Raw genomic sequence first — 25,958 nt, 5'->3', positions numbered from 1 at the left:
CACAGAAAAAATTTGGACCTTTATGCTACATATGACGTCTTACCTCAGTTTGTTGTGGCATAGGGCTGAATCCACAAAGATTACACACAGTATTCTTGCATTCTGTGCAGGTGTTGTAGTTAGAGGGATCGTTCTTAAACTGAACCTTGCAGAGTGGACAATCTCCAAGAGGCTCTGAGGGAGGCTCATCCTTTTTCATTTGAGAAACTGGTGCCTTTGTCGACTGCTCTTCAGATTTGTGTTGTGGTTCTTTCCTTTCCTCTTTTTTCTGTGCTACAGATCCCTTTCGGGAGGAAGGTGGCGTCGGAACATTTTTTACAGAACTTTGAGATACTGTAGAACCTTTACGAGAGGTTGGAGGTGTGGTGGAAGGTTCATCCTGAACAGCTGATGAGATGAAATTAGATGCAGAGCTAAGAAAAGAGGATCCAAAACCTAGAACCTTTCCAGAAACAGCAGAAGCAGCAGCTTGGGGAGATGGTGACCGAGATCGAGCACCGCCAAAACCTAAGAAACCTGACTCCTCTTTTGGAGGTTCAACTTTCTGTAGGAGAGTAGGCTGTTGTGCTAAAGGAACAGCAGTGGATTTCTGGGACTCATCTGGATTAGGTTTATCCTCCTTTTCCCCAGGTGTAGGTGGTTTTTGATCTTTCATTGCTGCATCACCTGGCTTCTTCAGACTTGGCTTCTTTTGTGGAACACCTGGAGTGGGAGCCTCCTTCTGCTGTGGTGATACTGGTGGAGGTACTTTCTCAGCCTGTGATTGAGGCTGTGCAGGAGGAAGTCCTGGTGCTCTCTTCATCTGACAGTTCAAACAAAGCCACTCCTTCACCTGTGCAGCCATGAAAAAGTATTGGTGAAAAAAAAAACTGAGAATGGATCAAATAATTAATGTACAAAGTTGCTCAGTGTAAAGACGTAGACAACATAGTAAGAACCATTGTACAAGGATCTAATCAGACATAATATAATAATGTCAAAAAACATTGAAAAGTGTAAGAACTGACTGAAACCTCAAAGACCTTAAATCCCATAGACTGAAAATTTAACAGTATGTGATAAAACTGAACTAAGACAAATACTAGTTTTTGTTAAGACCTTTCATATTTTGAAAGAATGTCTAGATACAATTTCACTGTCACTTTCACAGTCTCCTCTGTAATGAATTGTGGTTGGAGTGAGAGCTTATGTAATACTACATGACAACAGCACCCTGCATCTACTTAATTTCAGAGTGTATAACACTCATTGTGTTAGTTACTATGTATTTGTAAACAAATTACAGAAAAAATGCATAAAACATTAGGCAATGTCTATTTACATTAGAGCCACTTTATATAGACAGAATACCACAGTTCAATTCTTAAATGTCTTGTTATATATTAAAAACACATAAGTTAACCCTTTATTAGGTCATAAATAATGTCTGCCTTACATAATTCTAACTAAAATGATCTATATTTCTTGGATAATATAAATGGTTCAATTTATTAAAATACTCTTAAACCATGCATATTGCAAGCTTCTACCATAACAGTCTTTCAAAGGCAGATACTTTGACAATAAATGAACTCTCCTTCATTATTTTTTCCAAGGTTAATCACAGCCAACTATTAACTCTTTACCCTCATCATAAGTATCACAAGATGCAATATCAGCTGCTTATATATTAAAATGAACCCGCAAAACTGTCTACCACTAACTGTATATCACTAATTACCTGTCACTGGAAAAATCAGTTACAGCAAGTAACTTTACGCTACATATGGTGTCTTACCTCAGTGTGTTGTGGCATAGGGCTGAATCCACAAAGATTACACACAGTGTTCTTGCATTCTGTGCAGGTGTTGTAGTTAGAGGGATCCTTCTTAAACTGAACCTTGCAGAGTGGACAATCTCCAAGAGGCTCTGAGGGAGGCTCATCCTTTTTCATTTGAGAAACTGGTGTCTTTGTCAATTGCTCTTCAGATTTATGTTGTGGTTCTTTCCTTTCCTCTGTTTTCTGTGCTACAGATCCCTTTCGGGAGGAAGGTGGCGTCGGAACATTTTTTACAAAACTTTGAGATACTGTAGAACCTTTACGAGAGGCTGGAGGTGTGGTGGAAGGTTCATCATGAACAGTAGATGACATCAAATTAGATGCAGAGCTAAGAAAAGAGGATCCAAAACCTAGAACCTTTCCAGAAACAGCAGAAACAGCTGTCTGAGGAGATGGTGACCGAGATCGAGCACCTCCAAAACCAAAGAAACCAGACCCCTCTTTTGGAGGTTCAGCTTTTGGTGGTGGTTCAGACATGGCAGGGGATGGGCGACCATTTGCTGTCTGTTGCTGGGATGGTTTTTGTTGTGAAGGTCTTGCAGTAGTGCTGGCTTGCTTTGCTGTAGTTGAGATAGACTGTTCTGGTGCTTTCTGACCCTCTGGAGCAGCCTGCTGTGTTAAGGGAACAGCTATGGGTTTCTCCACTGGAATAGTTTTGTCTTCTGGTTTCTCAATCACAGTTGGCTTCTGATCTGTTTTTGTAGCATCTACTTGCTTTTTCTGTGGAAAACCTGGTGTTTCTTTCTTCTGTGGTGATGCTGATGGAGATACTTTGTTAGCCAGTGGTTGTGGCTGTGCAGGAGGAGGTCCTGGTGCTCTCTTCATCTGGCAGGTCAAACACAGCCACTCCTTCACCTTTGCAGCCATGAAAGAGTGTATTGGTGAAAAGGTACTTGAGTACATTAATACTTAGTTGCTGACAGACATTAGAGAAAATTGGAGTGCTATAATCATACAAAGGAAAATAAAGGGTTTGCAAAACAAAGGTATCTTGTAAAAGTATCTCAAAGTATCTTGACTTGTTAAACTTTTCACATGATCATAATATGAAACAATTGTGTTAATTTTCATAACTTTTTAAGTCTCTTCACAAAAAGACAGCATTAAAGATTTTTGTGCTGAGTATTGCCACTTACCTCAGTTTTCTGTGGAATAGGGCTGAATCCACAAAGGTTACACACAGTGCTGTTACATTCAGTACACGTGTTATAGTTGGGTGGATCCTTCTTGAGGTCCATCATGCAGAGTGGACAAGCTTTGGGGATCTGTACGGGAGGTGTATTCTTCTTCATGAGAGAAAGTGGATCCTTTGCCACATGGTCTTCTGATTTATTTTCTTGCTTCTCTGCTACAGATGCCTTTCGAGTAGAAGGTGGAGTTGGAACCTTTTTTTCAAGATTTTGAGAAATTGTAGAACCCTTACGAGAGGTTGGTGGTGTAGTAGAAGATTCATCCTGAACAGCTGATGAGATCAGGTTAGATGCAGAGCTAAGGAAGGACGAACCAAAGCCCAGAACCTTCCCGGAAACAGCAGAGGCAGCAGAGTGAGGGGATGGTGATCGAGATCGTGCACCACCAAAGCCAAAACCAAAGAAGCCAGACTGCTCTTCGTTAAGTTCAGGTTTTTGTGGTCGAACAGATTCGGCAACAGGGGGCTTCTGTTCTGCAGAAGCAGTAGTGGGTTTCTGGCGTTCTCCAGAAATCGGTTTGTCATTTGTTTTTTCTGATGCAGCAGGTTTCTGATCTTTCTCTGTGGCACCTTCTGAGGGGCTTGCTTTCTGTGTGGGACCTGCAGTTGGAACCTCCTTCTTTGGTGCTGGTTGAGATACTTTGTTCACATCTGGTTGAGGCTGTGCAGGGAGGAGTCCTGGTGCTTGTTGCATCTGACAATTCAAGCACAGCCATTCCTTCACCTGTAGGGCATAAAAATCTAATGGTAGTAAAGTATTGTAAAAACAGGAAAAATAATGCTTAGCCTAGGGCTTAGGCTAGAAAATGAGAATACGTCATTTCTTATGAGAGAGGAAAGAAAAATCACTACAGCAGTTTAGCACCACACAATATTGTCAATTTTATATTATTGAAAAATACTACTTGTACTACAACTATTATTAATATTAACAATAATTCTCTTACTTCTGTTTGATGTGGCATGGGGTTGAATCCACACAGGTTACACACAGTAGCTTTGCAGGAAGTGCAAGTGTTATAGTTTGGAGGGTGTGTGAATTTTTCCTTGCAAAGTGGACACATTTTTGGAAGATTTGATAAATTTTCATCCCCTTTCACTGGAGCAGATGGTGCTTTGGCAGACTGAGCCTTTTGTGCTTCATCTGCAGGTTTCTTTTCTTCCTTTTTCTGAGTAGCAGATGCTTTTGTCTCATCAGAGGAGACGAGTTTTGGAGACGTTTGCAGAACTGAGCCCTTCCGAGAAGCTGGTGGTGTTGGTGCAGTCTTTATAGATGTTTGTGAAACAGCAGAGCCCTTACGGGATGTTGGAGGTGTTGTAGAGGGCTCATCTTGGACAGCTGAAGTAATCAGATTAGATGCAGAGCTGATGAATGATGAGCTAAAACCTAGAAACTTTCCAGAAACCGCAGAAGCAGCAGTTTGAGGTGAAGGTGACCTAGATCGTGTACCACCAAAACCTAAACCAAAGAAACCCGACTCCTCATTTGCAGGCTCAACCTTTGGTGGTGGAGGAGATTTTGCAGGAGAAGGCTTTGGTGATGAAGGAGTAGAAGTGGGTTGCTGGGACTGGGCACCAGGGGGTTTATCATCTGGTTTCCCAGCAACATGAAGTTTCTGACCTTCCTTTGTGGCATCTACTGTTAATCTTTGCTCTAGAGGAGTGCCTTTTGATTCCTGCAATTGAGGGGACCTTTGCAGGGAACCTTGAGCTTGAACATCCTTCTGTGGTGATGCCAGGGGAGGAGCTTTGGTAGACTGTGGTTGAACTGGCTTAGGAGGTCCAGATGCTCGCTGCATCTGACAATTCAGGCATAGCCACACTTTCACCTGTAATAACAATGAATATGATTTAAGAACATGCTCACACAACTGTATTCTGCTTTAAGTCATTATGGGAATTTGAATATTCTAGCATTATGTTAGGAAGTTTACTGGAACTATGCACAGATGTTCCAACAAAGAGCATTTCATAAATAATTGCAGATAACCTGACTGAGGACTCAAATCATGAGATGGGCATAATCCTAACCACTCAACAGGCAACATGAATCAATACTTCCACTTAAAAACATGCTGAAGCCATATCAGAAGATAAATATTAGCATTCAAATATCCTTACCTCTGTCTGGTCAGGTGCTGGGTTAAATCCACAAAGGTTACAAACTACATTCTTGCACTCAGTACAGATGTTGTAGTTGGGTGGATCCTTCTTGATTTCCACATTGCAAAGCGGGCAGACTTTGGGAAGAGGCTGAGTAGATTCTGCTGCTTTTGTTGTATCTGTTATTGTATGTGTATCATTCGAAAATGGTGCTGGTGTTGGTGAAGGTTTTTTGACCCCTGGTTTCTTCTCCTCTAAGTTTTCCTTTTGATTCTGTTCATTTGGTGGTTTTGTTATGTTCTTAGGATTCATCTTTGGAGATTCCTGGGTGGGTACTGGGTGGGAAATAGGTGGTGTAGCAGTGGGCTTGCAAGTCTGAGAAGCTTCAGAACCTTTGCGAGAGGTGGGAGGTGTTGGTGCAGTCTTTTCTGATGTTTGAGAAACTGTAGAATTCTTGCGTGAAGTTGAGGGTGTAGTAGATGGCCCATCCTGGACAGCTGAAGATATTAGATTAGATGCTGAGCTGAGGATAGAGGATCCAAAACCTAATACTTTTCCAGAAACAGCAGGCTGGGGAGATGGTGACCGAGATCGAGAACCAAAACCGAAGCCAAAGAAGCCTGATTCCTCTTTAGGACGTTCAGAGATTGCATCTTTTGCCTGTTGGGGCTTCACAGGTAGCTGCTGCTTTGGAATCTGGTCTTGATCAGATGGTTTTGTACTATGGATGTTCAAAGGCTGCTTTTTGTCTGCTTCAACTTGTTTGTCTTCTGGTTTCTCATGAGCTACTGGTTTCTTGTCCTTTTCCGGAGCTGAAGTCTCTTTCTTCTGTGGTGATATTAGTGGTGGTACTTTCGTAACCTGTGCCTGAGGCTGTACAGGAGGAGGTCCTGGTGCTCGTTGCATTTGGCAGTTCAAACAGAGCCACTCCTTCACCTATGAAAACAATATAGGTTGTTAGTTAAAGATTTTAAAATTGAGGAGTTTATTGATAATTCTTTTTTTACTGGCAAGCTACTAAAGAAAAGCACAGAGATAACAGTGCTTGTATGTAAATGATTTTCTAAGCGAAAAGTTAACACATCCTTTACAGAGGACAAACGTCTGTACATATTAATGCAGAATTACTGATTATTTGATTAATTTATCATATTGGAAAAAATATATTTTATTATGTGGGCGATAGACATTTATATGAGCATTAAATATTCTAATAAAAAGAAATAACATTAATACAATAAGCAATGATTATATGTATGCCATTGCTTATATTTATCCCTTTCCAGACCTCTCCTAGAGAAAGCTCAGTATTTTAAGTTATCATTAAATATTGGCTATTGATTACATTATAATAATGAATAATATTTTAAATCAAGTGTGCTGGTGATGAAATTTAACTTATCTGTGCACTGGCTGGGAGTGTAAGGAAGAAATTTAGAAGCAAACTCCTGTTCTTCAAACTAGTTCAAAAGATTTCAACTACTTTTTTTCAAAATAGGTTTGTACTGTATGTTTTTGTATTTATTCTAATGATATATAAGTTAAGCAAAAACATGTTTATTGCCAAGATAAATGGTTTTATATAATGTGACCAGGAACGTTTTGCATAGTGCTTTTGCACCAGCTGATTCAGTTTTGAAAATGTATTTTTTGCCATTCGTTATACAAGTCTTCAGATGTGCAACAGTAGGCTGACAGGCCAGTGAAGCAACTGCACCCTCTAATTGCGCAACCATGCTGTTGTAACATGTGCAGAATATTTCTTGGTGTTGTCATGCTGAAATAAGCATGGATGTCCCAGCGTCTAAAAGGCAGCCCTTAAAAAATAAATAAATAAATAAATAAATAAAATAAAAGGCAGCCCTTGGTGCTCGAGAATGTGTATACATCTTTGAGTTAATGGTGCTTTCACAGATTTGCTAGTTACTAATACACCACTATACTATGACAGACTGTGCCTTTGAACTGGTAACAATCAGAATGGTCCTTTACTTCTTTGGCCTAGAGACGATGATGTCCATTATTTCTAATGTTAAAGGTTTTTTTGTCAGATCACAATGCACATTTCCACCGTGCATCAGTCTATTTCATGCAGAGCCCAGAGAAGTCGGCTTTGTTTCAAGACGTTATTGACATACGACTTCTGTTGTGCACAGTACAGTCTTAATTTGCATTTGTAGACACAGCAATGAAAACTGTTTACTGACAACGATTTGTCAAAGTGTTCCAGAGCCCATGTGGTGATATCCATCATATAAGCTCGCCAGCATTTAATGCAGTGCTATCTGAGGTATTGAAGGCCACAGGCATTGAGCTGTGGTTATTGACCTTGCAGACACTTTTTCCAGATTTCCTACGTCTTTTAGTAATATTATGCACAGTAGAGGGTGACATGCCTAACATCCTCGGTAGAACAGACTAGGCCTTTCCTGGATGCTTCTTTTATACCCAAGCATGGATACATGGATACACCTCTTTTATAATGTTTTATACATATTTAACAACATTTTGAGTTTATTTCCCTAGTGCCCCAGTACCAGTACATTATTTTGAATATTTTGCAGGCATCAGGTTCAAAATGAGCTTATATTTTCAAAAAAATATTACTTTCATAAGATAAACCATTAAATATGTTGTCTTGCTACTGCTTTGGTTTAAATGCAAGTCACTGCTTTCAGTTTTATTTGCATTTTACCTACTGTCCTAGGCTTTTTGGAACTGGGTTTGTATTAATAACTTAAAGAAATTCACCTATCTTTGAAATACAATTTCAGATCCATACCATAGGTCAACAGTCTTTCTTTAAGAGATGCAAACTTCGTAATATGCAATAATTGAAAGCACTTAAGACTCCTGGTATAAGATTTCTCTTTTAAATCATTTTGAATAATATATTTTCATGTTAATATAAAACAGTTAATGTATAACTGTCCACTGCAATAACTTCCTACAGATCTGTTCTTGGCTGCTATGCAAGGAGTCACACTGACGTAAAAAATGGCTCTTTCGGTTTTTGGATTAAAGAGAGAAAAAAAAAACAACTGGAAATATCCCAAGATTAAATTGACCTATAGCAACAAGCCAAAATTCAATAATTTACAAATAAATTTTAATAAATTAAATTAATGAAAGTGATAAATATTTTAAAATGTAATTTTTTCCTTTTCTCTCCTGCACTTGTGAGCACAGACATGTTGAAAATGTTTCATCAACAGTATTTTGTTTTTAGAGGATGTACAATGTCAAAGAATTTCTCCACTACAGGTTTGATTCCACTTGAAAACATGACAGCGATATGCAGAATACAGCAAAACAACAGAAGCAAAAAGGAAAGTTTCTGCTAGGACACTGATACCATCTGTAGCCACAGGGTTTGAACACACAAAAACAGTTCACAGACAACAATGCCAAAGTGCAAGGTATGATAAAAAATAATGAAATTCATTGCCTTGGATGACTAACCATTCCCTGTTACTGAAGACACAGGATTTCATGGCACTGTAGCCTACATTCTGCAGTAAGTTTTGTATGGTATTTTATATAAACAGTTTTTAATTGTCTTTGGCTTTTTTTTTTGGTTTACAGTTTTCAACCCAGTGTGTCCTAAAATGGATTTCAGCCAAGAATTTTAGTGTAACACCATTTAGTATATATGGCCTTCTTACCTCTGTTTGGTGTGGAGTGGGATTGAATCCACACTGTATGCACACAATGTTTTTGCAATGAGTGCATGTGCTGTAGTTGGGAGGTTCTTTCTTGATCTCCACCTTGCAGAGCGGACAATCTTTGGGAATAAGCTGTGTTTCCTTCACTGTTGATAGCTCTGGCTTGGATTCAGCTCCTTGAGAGGACTCTTTTCCCTGATGGATTACTGGTTTTGTCTTCTCATGTGTAATGTCTTCTTGGTTCTGTTTAGTCTGTGATTTAATGTTACCTGTTTGTTTCTTCTGAAAGTCTTGAAATGTTTCGGATCCCTTCCGTGATGTCGGGGGTGGTATGGTGGTTTTGAGAGATGTCTGAGAAACTCCAGAGCCTTTGCGGGAGGAAGGTGGAGTGGTTGTCTTAATGGAGCTCTGAGAGACCTGTGAACCTTTGCGAGAAGTTGGTGGTGTTGTGGAAGGCTCATCCTGAACAGCTGAGGAGATCAGATTAGATGCTGAGCTGAACAAAGAAGAGCCAAAACCTAGAACCTTCCCAGAAACAGCAGAGACAGCAGGCTGAGGAGATGGTGATCGAGATCGAGCACCACCAAAGCCAAAAAAACCTGAGCTTCCTTGAGAGGGGTCAGCTTTAGCAGGAGAGGGCCCACTTTTCGATGTCTGAATTTGAGGCTTTTCAGCATCCTGTTGTTTAATTGGCAGCTGCTGATTGGGCTGTTGAGTGGGAGTAGGATTCAATTGCTTCTCCTGTACCACAGCAGACGTGTCTGCTGGTTGTTTTACAGCAGCAGTTTTCTGGCCTTTTTTAATGGTTTCATCAGGAAGACCTTCCTCTTTCTTCTGAGGGCCTTCTGATGTAGCAGCATCCTTTTGTTGAAGAGATGGTGGTGTTTTCTTAGCCTGTTGTTGAGACTGTACAGATAGTGCTTCTGACGCTCGCTGTGTCTGGCATTTCAGGCAAAGCCACTCCTTTATCTGCAGTTAAACCAAGTTGATTCATTGTTAACAGGCATCAATACATATTTTTAGAATATATGATATATATAATAATGGGTTCTTATAATAAATTAGTTCTGAGAACTACAAGAACATGATACTGATAACAGTAGTGTTAGTGATTTTTTTTCTGTTTAACAAAAGTGACAGGGAACCACAAAAAGGCTCTGGTATAATATTAATACTGCTAATTCAACATACATACTGTTCCAATGTCAGCGACTACCCTGTCATTTATTCAATTTCTAGTTAAAACAGCCATTAAACACAAGAAACATAAATTTAACAAAAAATACACAAAAACTAGCGCTAAGTATAATATAAAATCTATCGTTATTCAACTTGTCCTTTTTATACTTGTGTGCGCCCTACTGATGAAAGGAAATGAACTAAAAGGAACTATATTTGCTCTAGAACACCAAAACAGGACATATGAGAAAGTTTTTTTGTTTTTTTTTAAATGAAAGGTCTAAATTTGTATTTAGGATTTCTTGGACTGTGAAAAGCAGAAAATGCAATCAGCTTCTAAGACTGAACTTTCGAAGTTTGGAGGTATGGAAAAATATCCCTCTTTGACAAACTAAAATCTCCCTGAAAGAATGGACAGTGTAATGAAGGCAAAATGTGAACACACTGAAAACTGAAAAAAATTGTGTTTAACTGTTAAGGCTTCTGTTTAATGTTCTGTTTTTTCCTGATGCTGAAAAACTGAATAGTGTGTACTTAATGGCAGTTCTGAGATTAAACACATGAAAGTGTAGTCACTGACTTTTACACAATACTGTGTCCCTCCATAAATTATTAAAATATTTTTGCTGAACTTACCTCTGCTTGATGTGGCATAGGATTGAATCCACAGAGATTGCATACAATGCTCTTGCAATCAGTGCACACGCTGTAGTTAGGAGGGTCTTTTTTGATCTCTGCTTTGCAAAGTGGACAGGTTTTAGGAAGAGGCTGGGCTGACTTGTCAACTGCTGCAGACTCTATCAATGGTTGATCCTTTTTTGCTTGTGTGGGTGGAGTTTTGGATGGCTGTACTTGCTGGGATTTCTTTTCCCCTGATTGGTGATCAGAGGGTGGTTTGGTGTCTTTTGAAAATGGCATTCTCTTTACATCCTGGGAAGTTTCAGACCCTTTGCGGGAAGCAGCTGGCGTGGAGGCTGGAGATTCGGGCTTGTGAGATATCTGTGAAACTGAGGAACCCTTGCGGGAAGTGGGTGGTGTTGTTTTGGGTGATGTCTGGGAGACTGATGAACCCTTACGAGAAGTTGGTGGCACTGTGAAAGGCTCATCCTGAACAGCTGAGGAGATCAGATTAGATGCTGAGTTGAGGAAGGAAGAGCCGAAGCCTAGAACTTTCCCAGAAACAGCAGAGACAGCAGGTTGAGGAGAAGGTGATCGAGATCGAGTACCACTGAAACCAAAACCAAAAAATCCTGACTCCTCCTGTGTCTCTGATTTGACTGTCTTTGACTGTCTTTGACTGTCCACATGGGGTTTCTCAGTTTCTTGCCACTGAGGTTTGTGTATAGGGGGTGTTCCATTCAGTGCCTTAGTTTGCTTGTCTTGTAATTTCTGAACAACATCAACTTTCTTGTCTTCCTGTGGAGCTGTTGCTTTAGGATTAGCTGTTTTCTTTGTAGAGTCCACTACAGAAGCTCCAATCTGTTGTGATGAAGGGGCCTTATCCCCCTTTCCTAAAGACTGTGGTGGACCAGGATTCTTTGGGGGAATCATTAATTCATCACCAAGGGCTCTCTGGGTCTGACAGTTCAAGCAAAGCCATTCTAGTACCTGAAAAACATGTTAGAATTTTAATGAAAAAAAGCTTAAAATATGGTTAAATCTACACATTTTTGTCAAAATAATACAACTGAAGAATGATTTATCAAAGACTTTGCACATTCTACAAGACAATCATTAAAGCCGTAAGCCAACACTGCAAAACCTCTGTTACATTAGCTTACAAGGAAGCTGTAAAACCACAATGTCTATGAGAATAAATGGGAATATATCATATCTATGATGTAAACAAAAGAGATTTATAAATTCCTGTTTATGGCTTTAAAGAAAAGCATAACATTCATAGAAATGTATCAGTTAATATTACCTCTGTTTGGTGAGGCATCGGGTTGAATCCACAAAGGTTGCAGACAGCCTTTTTGCATTCAGTGCAGATATTGTAGTTGGGAGGATCCTTCTTAAGCTCGGCTTTGCAGAGTGGGCAAGCTTTAGGGACAGTGTGAGCATCTTTATCTACTTTTGGCATGTGTGTGGAGAGTTCTGGTTGAGTCTGAGATAAAGGTGCCTTGGCCTTCTGATCTTTTAACTGTCTGTCGGTCTTCTCTTTCTGTGCAGTTGGTTGTTTTGTCTCTGTCCCTGTTGAAGATATTTTACGTGATGCAGGAGGTGTACTGGTTGTATTGGCAGAGCTTTGGGACACTGTAGACCCTTTACGAGATGTTGGTGGTGTGGTGGAAGGCTCGTCCTGAACAGCTGAGGAGATCAGATTAGATGCTGAGCTGAATAAGGAGGAACCAAAGCCTAAGACCTTTCCAGAAACAGCAGAGGCAGCAGGCTGAGGAGACGGTGATCGAGATCGAGCACCAAAACCAAAACCAAAGAAACTTGACTCATTGTGGGGAGGTTCTTCCTTTGATGATGGTTCAGACTTGGCAGTTGGAGGGTCACTTTTTGTTGTCTGCTGATCAGAAGGCTTCCGCTGATTTAGTGGTTTTGCTCCTGTTGAACTGGGCTGTTGTTTAATTATTTCTTTCGGAGTAACTGTCTGGTCAGCAAAACTAGGTTTTTTAGGTTGGGCTGTGGATTGTTTATGTGTTTGACCTGTAGTGGAATCCTTCTTTTGTGTTGTGGCCTCACTGAGCTGTGGTAGGGGTTTTATTGATGGAGGTTCTTGTGGTTCTACTCCTTTTAGCGCTCTTTGCGTCTGGCAGTTTAAACAAACCCAATGTTTTCCCTGCAACAACACCACAAAACAACAGAATATAATCAATTCTCTTCTTTATAACAGCCAAAAATGAATCATACCACCAACTGTTTATACATTACACGCAGGAAAATAAAATTGAAAAATCAATATGTCTGGATCTATTTTTTTATGCTTTATACATTTTTAAAGACACTTAAATATGAGCTGAGTGATTACATTTTTGATGTTAGGCTTTTGAAAATGCTTGTAGCACCCCATACCCCTACATCAGGGAGTAGACCAGAATGCATTACAAACACGATATGGTGGAATTTACTGCTTTCTATTTCATCAGTATTTTCAGCAATCAGTCAGACTCACTCTGCTAAATTCTACAGTCAACTGAATCCAGATGTTTTGTGAAGCTAACGATGGCTGGGTTTTGTTTAGATGAGGCAGCCACTTCGTCTGTTTTTTTGTGTTCTGTGTGTCTGGATGACACATTTAATCATTTTTGTCTGATCAAGCCACCTGCATTCTGAAGGTTTTGTATAAACAAGACACTTAATTCAACAATCCCTCTTGTTGGGTAGATTTATTCTACAAAACTAACTTTTGAATGCTTGTCCTTTCAGACAGCAGAGTTTCTTATTATTATTAAACTGGTAACAACCAAATCTAAATATGTACATAGTATAACACAAGCATAAGTGCTAAATAAAGTGGTAAGTGGCCTACAATACTGTTTTGTTTAGCTGCACCTAAACAGCAATATTGATTAAACCATGTCTGAGCCAAGCTTTAAATAATTTTCTCACTGTGTCTCAATGTGTTTTTATATTTATGCTCTGTCCCTAGAGTACAGCTTAGCCACCTTGAAGAAAGCTAACTGCAATGTTTGCACACATTTTACAAGGTGTTATGAAGGATGTTATTTCTTGCCTCAGTTAAACAAAACAGTTTATAAGATGCACTAATGGGAATTGAGGGTGATGCTAATATTCAATATTTTTAAATGTACACATGTGCTAATGTTGAAACGTTTATAAAATTTAGGAATTGGAACTGAATCCACCTGGACAAGCATTACATTAAAACATAACACTTATTTCTAAAGGCTTACAAATGCAGTAACATTGCAGACATTTGGGCACAGTAACCCAATGTCACCTAAACATTCGGCTCTTCCAGCGTATAATAAATACATTATCAAATATAAGTTTGAATTATTGATCAAATTTAAACATCTGCTTGATGCTAGCAATGTATTTTACATGCCACTTTTTTGCTGATAATGATATAATTGCGATATCATCATAGATCCCTACAGTGTAGCTTTAAAATATCAAGACAAAGTATTGATAAAGATGTAGTAGATACAAGTATAGTCATTGCTTGCAAATATCTAGTATAGTCTCATGCTCCTGGCTGCATTTTACTATTTGTACCTTAATATGTTTAATTACTGAGTGCAAATTCTGAGTGTGAGGGCATTCTATACAACAGTAGTTATGGATGAAGGTGACCTAATATTTTTAAGTACCCTTTGAACATTTTAGTGGTTTTTAAATCTATACTTACATAAGAAGATCAACAGCTGTAAAGTATAGCTCATCTGTTTGATCTCTTTTAAAGGAGCTCTAGATTCTTTAGATCTTACTGAGCTACCCACTGATCCACGGATCCTCTGCCTGTCATATTCTCACTGATCACCAGTGTCAGCACATGTGATCAAATAGCCTCGAAATGTCCTTTGCCAAGCTGTGCCCAAAGCATGAGAATTCAATTATAGCGTCAAGTGTCAAATCTTTTGTGCTCTAGACTCCCTAAAATGTGAAACGGCCATTTAAGGTCCAGCCCAACATGCTCCTGCCTGCCAGATGATGACTCTGTAGGTGCTGGGGGCTCCCCTAGGGTGCTTCCATCTCCACAGCACATTCTGCACTAATGCCAAGCACGTGCTACTGCCCCCACCCACTCAAATGTAAACACTCATTACTACTATTGCTGGCCTTCAGCTGTAGTTAAGTAAAATAAGGGCATTCAATGTCAAGCTTTATTTACTAAATAAAGATGTCATGCTTATTTGAATTAAACAATCATATTCACTGTAATTTTGCCTTGATATACGTGTTAGTAAATTTGGATAATTTGCAGATTATTTTAATCAACTGCAAATATTTTGGTCAATGATACTTTTGCTTTGAAATTTCATATTTTTGAAATATTTGTACTACGCCCCTAAAAACAAAGGTATCACAAAGCGTTCTTTGTAGAAAGAAAAATTACCTTTGGCTCCCTAAGAACCTTTCAGTGGATGGTTATTTAAAAGCTAAACTGTAAACACTGAAACAGTAAAAGGCTCCTTGGGGAAACAAAAGTGGTCCTTATTTGCCATTTGGCAAAATCTGAACTGCTTTGGGATTCATCTTTAAGAGTGTATTTGTTCTTTCAGAGAGAAATATTTTTGTGAATTGAATTTACTACTTTTCTAGCCAATATACTGACCTGATTTACCTGTAGATTTACAGCGATTTAGCTCTGTCTATTCACTCTGAAGTTATAAGGAGTGTTTTTCGAATGAGGCCCAAAAGAGGACAGCCAATCAGAACAGAGGTCATTTACATATATCTATCTCAAAGAAACAGTAATAAAAACAGCCTCAGGTCATGGAAAAATAATTCGGCATGGTGCATAAAGCCATGAAAATATCATACTTCAAAAAATCTATTGCAAGAAAAATGTGGGATATGTACCCTTTAATTTTCTTTTTTTAATAATGTATATTGTTGCACGTGGGCTTTATGAATAAATTAAATATGAATGCTATATTATGATTAATACCACCATAGCAATTACTACCACAAAGTGCTTTTGCTATATTATAATTAATACCACCAGAAATATAAAACTGTGTTTAAATCAGCTGTAAGTCCTTTCAAACCTCTTCATGTCCAAAATGGTTACAAATAGATATAAAGCATTTCAGGATAAAACTCTTCAAGGCTGTGGCAAAAGAATATTATATTTCCATTTAGAGGAGAAGCAAAGATCCTTTTAAAAAAAAATTGTCAGACCCCGAGTAATACAGGAAGTACTCAAGCCTACTTAGTGACATCATGAGCTTTTCTCCCTTGGGTGCTCAGCTAGTTTTTTCATCTCCTGTGGGTCTGGCAGCAGTGACAGTAGTGACTGCAAGTTTGGCCGACACAACAGAAAAAGCTTCCCATGTTTCTTTAACGTCTGACCCACTTAGAGCTTTACATATGTTTTAGGGAGCCTCGGTATCCTCAACAGTGCCACCACAGTGGAAATAGGGGGGTGTGTTTCAAATACATGCATGCTCTCATTCCAAATCAAACAAGCAGAGATACTGCACTCAAACGATGGGGAATTGTATATGGCATGCACAACCAGACTTCACTAAGTTTTGAAATGTAACTACAGAAATTAGATGCAGAACTCATGGTAGTTTTATTAATTGCACCTAACATGTGTCCACTTTTCCCATTCTCTAAATCCCACTACTGAAATATTAGAGTAAGGTCCTGTCTGAACAAGAAAATTAGCATACAAAACTCAGCAACAGGGAGAATTAGCCCGGTAACATCATGGTGTGTACAAAAAAGAGACATGACATGTTTAACAATAGCATCAACCAACCATTGCAAAATACAGGCTGAGAATTATCTAAAGCCTTGTTTAGATAGCTTCAAAGCGAGTCCTCAATGTGCTCAGTCTATATAACTAACAACAGTGAATTAGAATGCCTTATTGTCTAAGCTGAGGAAGCACTGAATTGAAAAGTTGAAAAGATTTTGTTAAAAGATGTCATTTTGAGGGACATTCTACCAAAATTTCAGCACAGTTCAGTCACTGAGATGTAAACAATGCATTTCAGAGTAGTTTGATGTGAAATGGCTCATTTTATATAAACTTGCCAACCCCGATTTCTTTCCAGTTGTTCAATTCTGACTTGCTTAGTATCTCTAGAATAGCACATTTCACACAAACCACTCTGAATGACTGTTTACATTTTACAAAATTCTCCTATAGAAAAATGTTTCGAGAGCACTTTTGGAACCATAAGAATGGCACTGTTTAACCTATGACCATTGACATTCTGCTATTTAACCAGCCATTTCACCATTATTTTCAAAAACTGTGTGAATGTATAAACAGTTGTATGACTCTTACTAAATTTTTACAAAAAAGGAAAGCTGCATGAGCTTTGGCAGCTTCTGTCCAGCTTCTGTAGGTGTGTTTGACCTACAAGATTTATGACAGTGAATGTCAGATCATGACATCTGTTTAATACTGTGTCAGCACAGTGACACAGGCAGGTATTAACCCCATCAAGTCCATTCTGAGAACTCAGGGATGGTGCCATAAATTTGTTCAAATCTGCCACCAGATGAGTTACAGGGCATAGTAGTAGTATAAACCATGCTGTGTATAGTAGAATGTATCAGTATGTAGAATCAGAGCTCTCTGTGTGCTACTGTGTTTCTAGCACTGTATACAAGACACACAAGGCTTCCTTTATTGCTGGATGCACTACTTTTTTTCCAGAGTGAGGTGCGAATTCATTCAGAGTGCAGTTCAGCATTCATATTTCTTTTCATGCATTTTATAGTTCAAAGATATAGTTTGTGAATTCTCAGCTTTGTTAGATCACATTTTTACATATCACATAAATTAAACAGCACTTTCTCACACAATTTCTCACATAATTAACAGAAAAGAACAGATTAAATGGCAGAATTAGGCATTTTCATGTCAAGATGCGAGACACTAGATATTGCTAGCTAACTAACCAAATATATAATATATATATATATATATATATATATATATATATATATATATATATATATATACATCAGATAAACTTTCTAGAGAATGGTAATTAGGTATTATAGTATAAGTATAGCCCAAGAGCATAAAACTCTGAGTGAAATATTCTTAACGTTCCACAACTTCATTTATATATTGGCAGTATTATGACCAGTATCATGGATGGAGATGAACTGCAGTGTGACAACTGAAAGTGTTCATACCTACACGTGTATGCAAAGAATAGACAGCAGTCATTTAGAATCAAGGCACATTTTATCTCTCTAACAGCCATTTATAGTCAGCCTTTAAAACACTGCCTGCATGTCAAACAAAATGAAAATTCATCCTACATTTAAATCATTACCAAGATGCTTATAAAGAATATAACCTCTACAGTTTCTCTTAACAGACCTGCTCCATAACTCTCAGTAGAAACGGTAATGTGAACTTACAGATACAAAATGCAGTTTGTCTGTTTCACTTACCTCTGACTGATGAGGCGTTGGGTTAAAACCACACTGATTACACACAGTGCTTTTGCACTCAGTGCAGGCACTGTAGTTCGGAGGATCTTTCTTGAGGTCCACTTTGCAGATCGGGCAGGCTTTGGGAATGGGTTTTGGGCTCACTGGATTTAGGTTTGAAGGCTGAGTAGAAGTTGGTTGATTCTTTGTTTGGGCTACAGTTGCTTTGGTTGGCTGAGGTTCTTCAGGTTTCTTTTGCTCTGGTTTCATCTCTTCCTGTTTGTAGGTTGCAGGAGGCTTGGGAGAGTCCTTAGAAGGTTCTGATCCTTTGCGTGATGCAGGAGGTGTGGGGATAGCCTTAGCAGAGGTTTGCGAAACAGCTGAGCCTTTACGAGAAGTTGGAGGTGTTGTAGAAGGCTCGTCCTGAACAGCTGATGAGATCAGATTAGATGCTGAGCTGAGAAATGAGGAGCCAAAACCTAAAACCTTCCCAGAAACAGCAGAGACAGCAGGCTGAGGAGATGGTGATCGAGATCGAACACCACCAAAACCAAAACCAAAGAAACCAGACTGCTCCTCAGGAGGTTCAGCCTTTGGTGGTGGTTCAGACTTGCCAAGGGAGGGGCCACCTTTTGCTGTCTGCTGCTGTGATGGCTTTTGTTGGGAAGGTGGAGTTGCAGTAGCGCTGGCTTGTTTTGCTGCGGATGAGCTGAACTGTTCTGGTGCTTTCTGGCCCTCTGAAGGTTTATTTTGCTGATTGGCAGGTTGAGGTAACACTTTGTTTTGTGTAGCATCCTTCTTTTGTGCTAGAGAAGCACTTTGCTTGCCAGGGGGCTGGGATGGTGAGGGTGCTTTGCCGGGCTGAGACGGTGGTTTCATCATGCGGGGTCCAGGTGGTTCTGCACCTCCAAGTGCCCTCTGCATCTGGCAATTGAGGCAAAGCCACTCCTTGGCCTGCAAGAAGTAATGCATAGATGACACCGAAATTCACAACACACAAAATATGACATAAGTTCAGATATCTAGATTTCATCACCACAATTCTGAGACCTTTTTTTTTTTAGTTTTGTTTGTTTAAATTAGAATATATTTGTTGGAATTACATCTAAGTCCTGTTCTTACTTTTAAAATCGATTTCACATTTGTACTGATGTCCTTCTCAGTTTAAGGGGACCGTATTGTGCTTCATTTAAAAATCAGCCCCTGAAACTTTCTTTATAATTTCAAAATTAATGGGTGGAACCAAACTTCTTTAGGCTGAATCAGTGGCTATATGTAGATGTGTTGTCTTTGTTCAGAATAGGCTATTTTACAGTTCATTTTCCATAAAGTCGTTGTCTAGACTGGTGAGTGTGTTTTTAAAACTTTGTGTCTCCACAATCTCAGGCTGGGGAACTGAGGGCTGGAGTCCGACACAGTTTGTGCAGCAAGTAAACCTGGCATTTAACTGATGAGTTTTGATCAAACAAGAACATCTGTCAAACTAAATCCAGCTGTCCATGACCAGAATTCCCTACCCCTGCCTGAATGTGGGGTTCACCAAGAACAAACTGATTTTCTTGTGCTACTAGTATGCAGTACTTCCATTGGTTTCAATAAATGCTAATCACAGTCTCCCATCTCTCTGAAGAGAATCACCACACTGGGTGCTTCTGAAGGCTCAGCATTTCTGTCTCAGTAGGCTCTATACGATTTTTTTCTATAATCATTGATCAGAGTCAGCAATGCTGAATGGGCTTTTTTCCCCCAAAGTTGCATGAGTAGATGGTAATTTTGACTTATACTTACTAAGTACTACACAACAGTATGTATACTGAATTCAGAATGAAATATGTCATATAGAAATAACCTATAAATATTAGCATGTTGCTGAAAAAAATATGGTAAGAAGGCACAAATACATATTGCATATATACATTTTTGGCAGTGAAAAGTGTTGTTAGGATCCACAAACCAAATTTGGCCAAATTTGAGAAACAGTGAGAATCAGTATTGCCAAAGGTTAAATGTAAAGTTTTACTAACATCCATTGTATATAATACAATATAAATTCAGTTCCAGTAAAGCTACAGAAGAGAACAGCATTTTGCAACAGGGAGGTGTTGAAATAACCTAAGCTTCTCTGTGATAAATTGCAAGGGTTTGTATGTGAGCCCATATTTTATATCTTGACTCACATTACCGCAGTGTACATTTTAGTTTTATAGTAATTGTGATGCATTTATTTTACAGTACTGTGCAAAAGTCACCCAACATTTATTTACTTCGCAGTCAAAATGACCATAAAGTGTCAGTTTTTCACTTTTCAGGAAGTATTTCTGGGGAGACCGGATATGAGATAATCCATTTGTCTAAGGCAGAGGAACGGTCTAGGAAAATATGTGAAAAAACAGGAGTTTCCAAAACTGAAACATTACACAATATAGAGAACATGGAACTCCTAATAACCAGGCAAGACCTGGCAGACCACCAAAGCTCTTACCATCAGATAAATAGTCCTTAAAACTTGATCTTTGAGAGAAAATCAAACTCCTTTTTTGCCTCAGATCTGAAAATATCTGCAAATGTTTCTGTCCATCCTTCCACTGTGAGAAGACAACTTAACACTATGGGGCTGGAAGGGTGTGTATCTGTCAAGACACCATTACTGAGAAAAGGAACTAGATAAAAAAGCTGCTGATTTTCTCAGAACAATGGACTGACCACCCCCGAGTCCAGGCCTCAACAGTGAATGTGTTTGGAGTTACCTGGATAGTCAGAAGCATAAAATGCAACCAATGTCTAAGACTGAATGATGGATGTGTGGAAAAACATTCCTGTGGATTACTTTGAAAAACTTAATGCAAGCCCCCAGAAAGAATGGAATCTGTAATAAGAGGTGGAAACACAAAATACTAAGAAAACTGAAATTAGATGTAGTTGCTGTGGCTTCTGTGCCATTTTCCACTAAATATATTTTTTCCTCTTTTCCCTTTCTCTGTTTTCCTGATACAGAATAATTAATAACTTAGATATTTTAACTGGGAATTAAATAAATGTAGGGTGGTCTCTGACTTTTGCACTGTACTATATAACCGTGTTACTGAATAATAAGTCTCAATATTAATAGTTGAATAATAGGTCTTCAATTCAAGAAATGCTTTTTCATTCTCCAAAAATCTTCTGTTATTTTTTAAATTAACATTGTGAATAAGGGCTCATCAGTCTTGCGATCGGATTCATCTCCACTGTAGACTTAATAAGATTTGCGTGTGAATCAGAATGAACAATTATACAGATGCAGCATGTCTCTACATGCACATGGAAAAGCTCCACTGCCATGCAGCCATTTTATTTTTCTGAGCAGCTGTGGCACAGTTTTACAGAGAGACAGAATTGTTTACAGATTTGTGACCAGGCACAGATTGATTTACAGACAATTTAGAGATCCTGGGTGTAAGCTGTAGGCCACTTCAACAATTAGTTAGAGTTAAATACTAGGTGTAGATAAAGCTGTATGTGCATGGCTGCATGTATCCCATTAATGCATGTGTACATTAATGCACCACTGCACACAGAGCGAAAAATGTAATTTGCTGACAAATGAGTAAAAAATATGGATTACTTACATCAGCATCTGGAGGACTGAACCCACACATGCTGCAGACGGCTGATTTACACTGTGTGCAGGTGTTGTGGTTGGGTGGTTCCTTGGATTTTAAATTGAGTTCTGTGGTTTTGCAGATCGGGCAGAAGGATTTTGCCCCCATTTCTGAGCCAGCAGGTCTTTCTGCTTGGTGGACTGCAGGTCCTTGAGGTCCACCCCTTCCTTTTCCAGGCTGTGGAGATCCTCCTCTGCCCACTCCCTGTTGCTGATGTCCTCCCCTGCCTACTCCTTGTTGCTGAGGTCCTCCCCTGCCTGCTCCTTGTTGCTGAGGTCCTCCCCTCCCAGCTCCTTGTTTCTGAGGGCCACCCCTACCAGCTGTAGCCTGCTGGGGTCCACCCTTGTTCATTCCTTGCTGCTGAGGATCACCAGAACCCACTCCTTGTGGCTGCTGCCTACTTTGCTTTGGCGTTCCTTGTGAAGCAGGCTGTCCGTTCCCCTGCTGTTCAGCACCTTTGTGCTTTGGAGAACCCTGCTGCTGCTGCTTTTCCTCAGGCTCATCTCCAAACAGACTTAACTTGTTTACTGCAGATGACATGGCACTAAGGGGGTTCCCCCCACTCAAGAAGTTGGAAGAGAACATGGTGTCTGGAGGGTTCTAGGAGCTGGTTAAAGGGGAGGGTTGGGGTTGGAATGGTGGGGCTCACTGCTGGGGGGCCCTAGCTGCCAGTAGGTGGTGCAGTGAGGGCATCAATACAGTAACTGCTCCAGTTTTCTTGGAGTCCAGGGGAGGGTATCTCTCCAATTTTATGTATCTCTCTCATCTGCCACTACATCCCTTGGGAGAGAGATAAAGAGGAAAGAGAGGAAAGGGGGAGTAGGAGAGAGAGAGAGAGAGAGAGAGAGAGAGAGAGAGATACTTGTTAGACCACTTTAAACTATTCAATCACCGCCAGTTTTCCCCAAAGGCTGATCATTTCAAACTAAATGGAAAAGCCAGTGAAATTCTAGACACTAAATTCTAATACTTTGAAAACCATCTGTTTAAAAGGAATTGTAGTTCCTGCCCTAGTACAAAATTACAAGCCTACAATTATGTCCCATTATTAAAATCTCTTTGGATCTTTTATGATGTACTTTTGTGAACAAAAGCTATGAGCACAGCAAAGGTAAAGGCCAACGCTATTTTCTTACTTTATTTCTTTTTAAACCACATTGTACATATTCACCACTGAGCCACCACATGCGGCTCCTTGTAACATAAATGATGCATGTCTGTGAGAAAGCTACAAATGATAGCTTTCTAAATTAATAAAAAAGCAAGTGTTTATAGTGATAGAAAAGTTTAAAGTGATATAAAAGTATGCTCTCTTCCAAATTGACACATGCAGTTTTCCTCAAAATACCTAGGGCAGCACTTTGTGACATTAAACCAATTTTTATATTGACAATGTGGCATATATGTACAATCATACATTTATAAACATATATTGTTGCTGTTGGAACAAATCCTTGTATGTCCATTTTTGTCATTTTTCAGCTTTTATCATAATTTGAAAATACCTGCTGCCCTTTACATTTCATGATGAACCGACCAAAAGAAGTGGCCCGAAATGACTTGGAAAGATGTCTGGTTCCATTGACCTACATATAAAGGGTGTTTTTTCCTTCTCTTGTAAACTTACAATTTTGGACAGGCAAGGTTTTGTTCTCACAGCAGCGATATGCTAAGATGTATGAAAACACTTTATCTGGGCAGTAGGCTAATCGTTGTCCAAATAATAAATACAAATAAACAAATATATACTGAGTCTGTCTGTCTGCCTGTCTGTCTGTCAGTGTCTTAGCTAACCATTTCCAAATGGTTAAGCTATGAGGAAGTCCAGTTATAACAGTCATTATCCAATATCTGCTTCAACTTATCAAGCTTTTATTACCTTAAATCAGGTGTGCTGCTGATGGAATTGAACAAATAAATCAAATGACTGGAGAGCACCAAGAAGTCAAGAACCAATCATGCTCTTCTAACCAAGACATTAATGCAAGTGTGTTGATGCATGGTGATACCTTTAATAGCTTTTCACAAAGATAGATTTATGCCAATAATCACAACAATAACTAACAACAACAATAATATTATTAACAGCACTACTATCATTGCTACTATTAATAATAATAATAATAATAATGGAATTTTTTTTAAGACTAGATATGAAATGTGATATGCAGATGTACGCAGTGACTACTGATGATTAATCATATAATCAGAACTTATTAATCATGAAGAAACTATAACATTTTACTATTTACATTTGCATTGTAGCACCTCACAAAACAAGTATGTGAGGTACTTACAAAACATGTTTGTAGATAAGCCTGCTTCGATTAACATGGATGAGAAACAAACATGACAAATATGCCCAACATCGTATATAACGCCACACAAGGCAGATCTTTAACAGGCAGTAGCACCTTCTGACTTAGAGGCTAATATCTGTGTAGAGGATGGCTGCCTCTCCATTTAATACACTGAGCGCTTCGACGTTTTCCTTCAGCACCTTGGACAGCGGTCCACACCAGGTCCATTGAACACGTCTCTCCATTTCTCATGCCAGAAACGTATTCAGACGTCTTCTTTTCAGCGTGAAATATAAAACGGACAACCTACAACCGGACCTGGCGTGCAGTGAATGCAGCGTCATTCACAGTCCTTACTATGAAACGCCACAGATATTACGGTGAAAACGTCTTTTTTCCCCGAATTTAGCACATTTCACACCTCCATGCCAGACACAGCACGAAATGTTACACGGTTTCTTTCACGCATGTTACCATAACGTATTATATTTTAAGACATATAATATACACACAGCCCTAACCTCACGTTGTTTGCCGTAGCTGTGTCTCCAGAGTGCTTTGTTAAAAAAATGAGTTTTGTGACTATACCGTGTTCTACCAAACCGTGCGGTTCTCTTTCAAATTGTTTGTTTAAAACCTCAGAAACAGACAGAAGAGGAAAAAAATGGCTCTGCAGAGAAACACATTCGATCTAAAACACTTCGTGTCGACCTTCCTTGGGAACATCCGGGTAGGAAACCCTCCACAGATGCATGTGCACAGCGTTAATTAGGATGCTCCACACAGTGCGAGGCAGGTACGAGCACAAACGAGTCAAACTCACGTTAAAGACAAAGTCTCGGCTGAATAAGTGCGGCGTCGTTTTCACCATTAGGAACGACTAAACGAGTTGTTTATGGGGTACTACTGAACTTATAAATCCAAAGGCTACATTAACCTGCTTGTAGGCTATGATATATGAACTCGGTATTGGACACGCGATAGGCTACAGTCACGACCTGCCTACTTCGATTAATATGGATGGAATTCCTTGGGGAGCTGGCTACAAGAGAGTGAACAAGAGAGATGGAAATATGGCTTACGCTATCACTGTGCCGTTGAGATTTGAGGTTTCCTTCACCCTGGTGGTTGTGCCTTTGCCCTTGACCATTTATAGAAGACTAACTGTGGCGGGCTGCTTCCTGTAGCTCTTTCCCTCAACAGCCGCAAGCTAACCGACACGGGCAGCGTATCCAATTCTGACAGTCTGAAATCCCTACTGCTTCCCCGTTCCTCAAGCACAGCATCTTTTCCGGTAACGCTACCAGCAAATATGGTGTGAAATGCTAGAAACTCGGCTATATTTCCACAGAAATCAGTCGCTTACCTCATGGGTATCCCTAGTTACTTGCCCATTTGGAGTGTTCTGGTGTTGGTTGGTCTGAGGTCCGTAGTGGATGGAGGTTACGGAAAAAGCTGTGTTATTTCCCCCCCACCTGTATTCCGACAGGCCCCGCCTGCTGAGCCGTGATTGGCTAGTAGTAGCCGGCCTCCTCCACCAGAATTGGCTATTCACTAACGTCTGTAAGTAAGAACCAGCCAATCGTAGCGCAGTAGGGCGGGTCTTTCCGGAATGCGGGTGTGAAAAAGAAAATAACGCCAGAAAACGTGCCGCGTCTCGGATTCTCTCGCTACCGCGCATGCTCCGACACATGACAGGTGATCAGCACATCACCCCAGGAAAACTGAAGTTAAAGGGGCTAAACGATTCGTCTTTTGTACGCTAATCTGTTCATAATCAGCAGAGTAAATTAAACGCTATACTGCTCGGGAAAGACTTAGGAATCAGTCGTTTTAATTTATTGCATTTTACGTTGATGCCTTTTTGGCGTCCAAGTCTGGTATGCTCAGATAACACTACGAATAGAAGTGTTCCGTATTCCGTAAAAGCGTTTTATGCGATTTGATGCTGAGCGTTTGATGCATCCTTCATGTTGATTGACTGATTTATTTGTTCCTTCATTTCCTCTGCCAAGG

The 25,958-nt window shown here is 39.5% G+C and overlaps 1 protein-coding gene across 9 annotated transcripts in view; it reads right to left on the bottom strand.

Moving 5' to 3' along the window:
* pclob (piccolo presynaptic cytomatrix protein b) overlaps nucleotides 1-25,958 on the bottom strand; it is a 107,395-nt gene that overhangs the window by 72,735 nt on the left and 8,702 nt on the right. For 8 of the 9 annotated variants that reach the window (XM_017724231.2, XM_017724357.2, XM_017724303.2 and 5 more), the window contains exons 1-11: nucleotides 25,309-25,413; nucleotides 21,610-22,422; nucleotides 18,023-18,955; nucleotides 11,880-12,746; nucleotides 10,592-11,563; nucleotides 8,777-9,745; nucleotides 5,130-6,047; nucleotides 3,956-4,837; nucleotides 2,956-3,732; nucleotides 1,778-2,674; nucleotides 44-832 (exon numbers count right to left, since the gene is read on the bottom strand). In XM_017724231.2, coding sequence (XP_017579720.2) covers nucleotides 44-832; nucleotides 1,778-2,674; nucleotides 2,956-3,732; nucleotides 3,956-4,837; nucleotides 5,130-6,047; nucleotides 8,777-9,745; nucleotides 10,592-11,563; nucleotides 11,880-12,746; nucleotides 18,023-18,955; nucleotides 21,610-22,227 — 8,622 coding nt within the window. In that variant the 5' untranslated portion in view covers nucleotides 22,228-22,422; nucleotides 25,309-25,413. Of the gene's footprint in view, nucleotides 1-43; nucleotides 833-1,777; nucleotides 2,675-2,955; nucleotides 3,733-3,955; nucleotides 4,838-5,129; nucleotides 6,048-8,776; nucleotides 9,746-10,591; nucleotides 11,564-11,879; nucleotides 12,747-18,022; nucleotides 18,956-21,609; nucleotides 22,423-25,308; nucleotides 25,414-25,958 lie in introns of those variants that run through there. The other variant, XM_037540017.1, reaches the window with a different exon arrangement.

Source organism: Pygocentrus nattereri, chromosome 7 (genome assembly GCF_015220715.1).
Source record: "Pygocentrus nattereri isolate fPygNat1 chromosome 7, fPygNat1.pri, whole genome shotgun sequence".
Taxonomy (NCBI): Eukaryota; Metazoa; Chordata; class Actinopteri; order Characiformes; family Serrasalmidae; genus Pygocentrus; species Pygocentrus nattereri.
The sequence above is the reverse complement of the archived record's forward strand: the minus strand, read 5'-3'. Positions and strand labels throughout refer to the sequence as shown.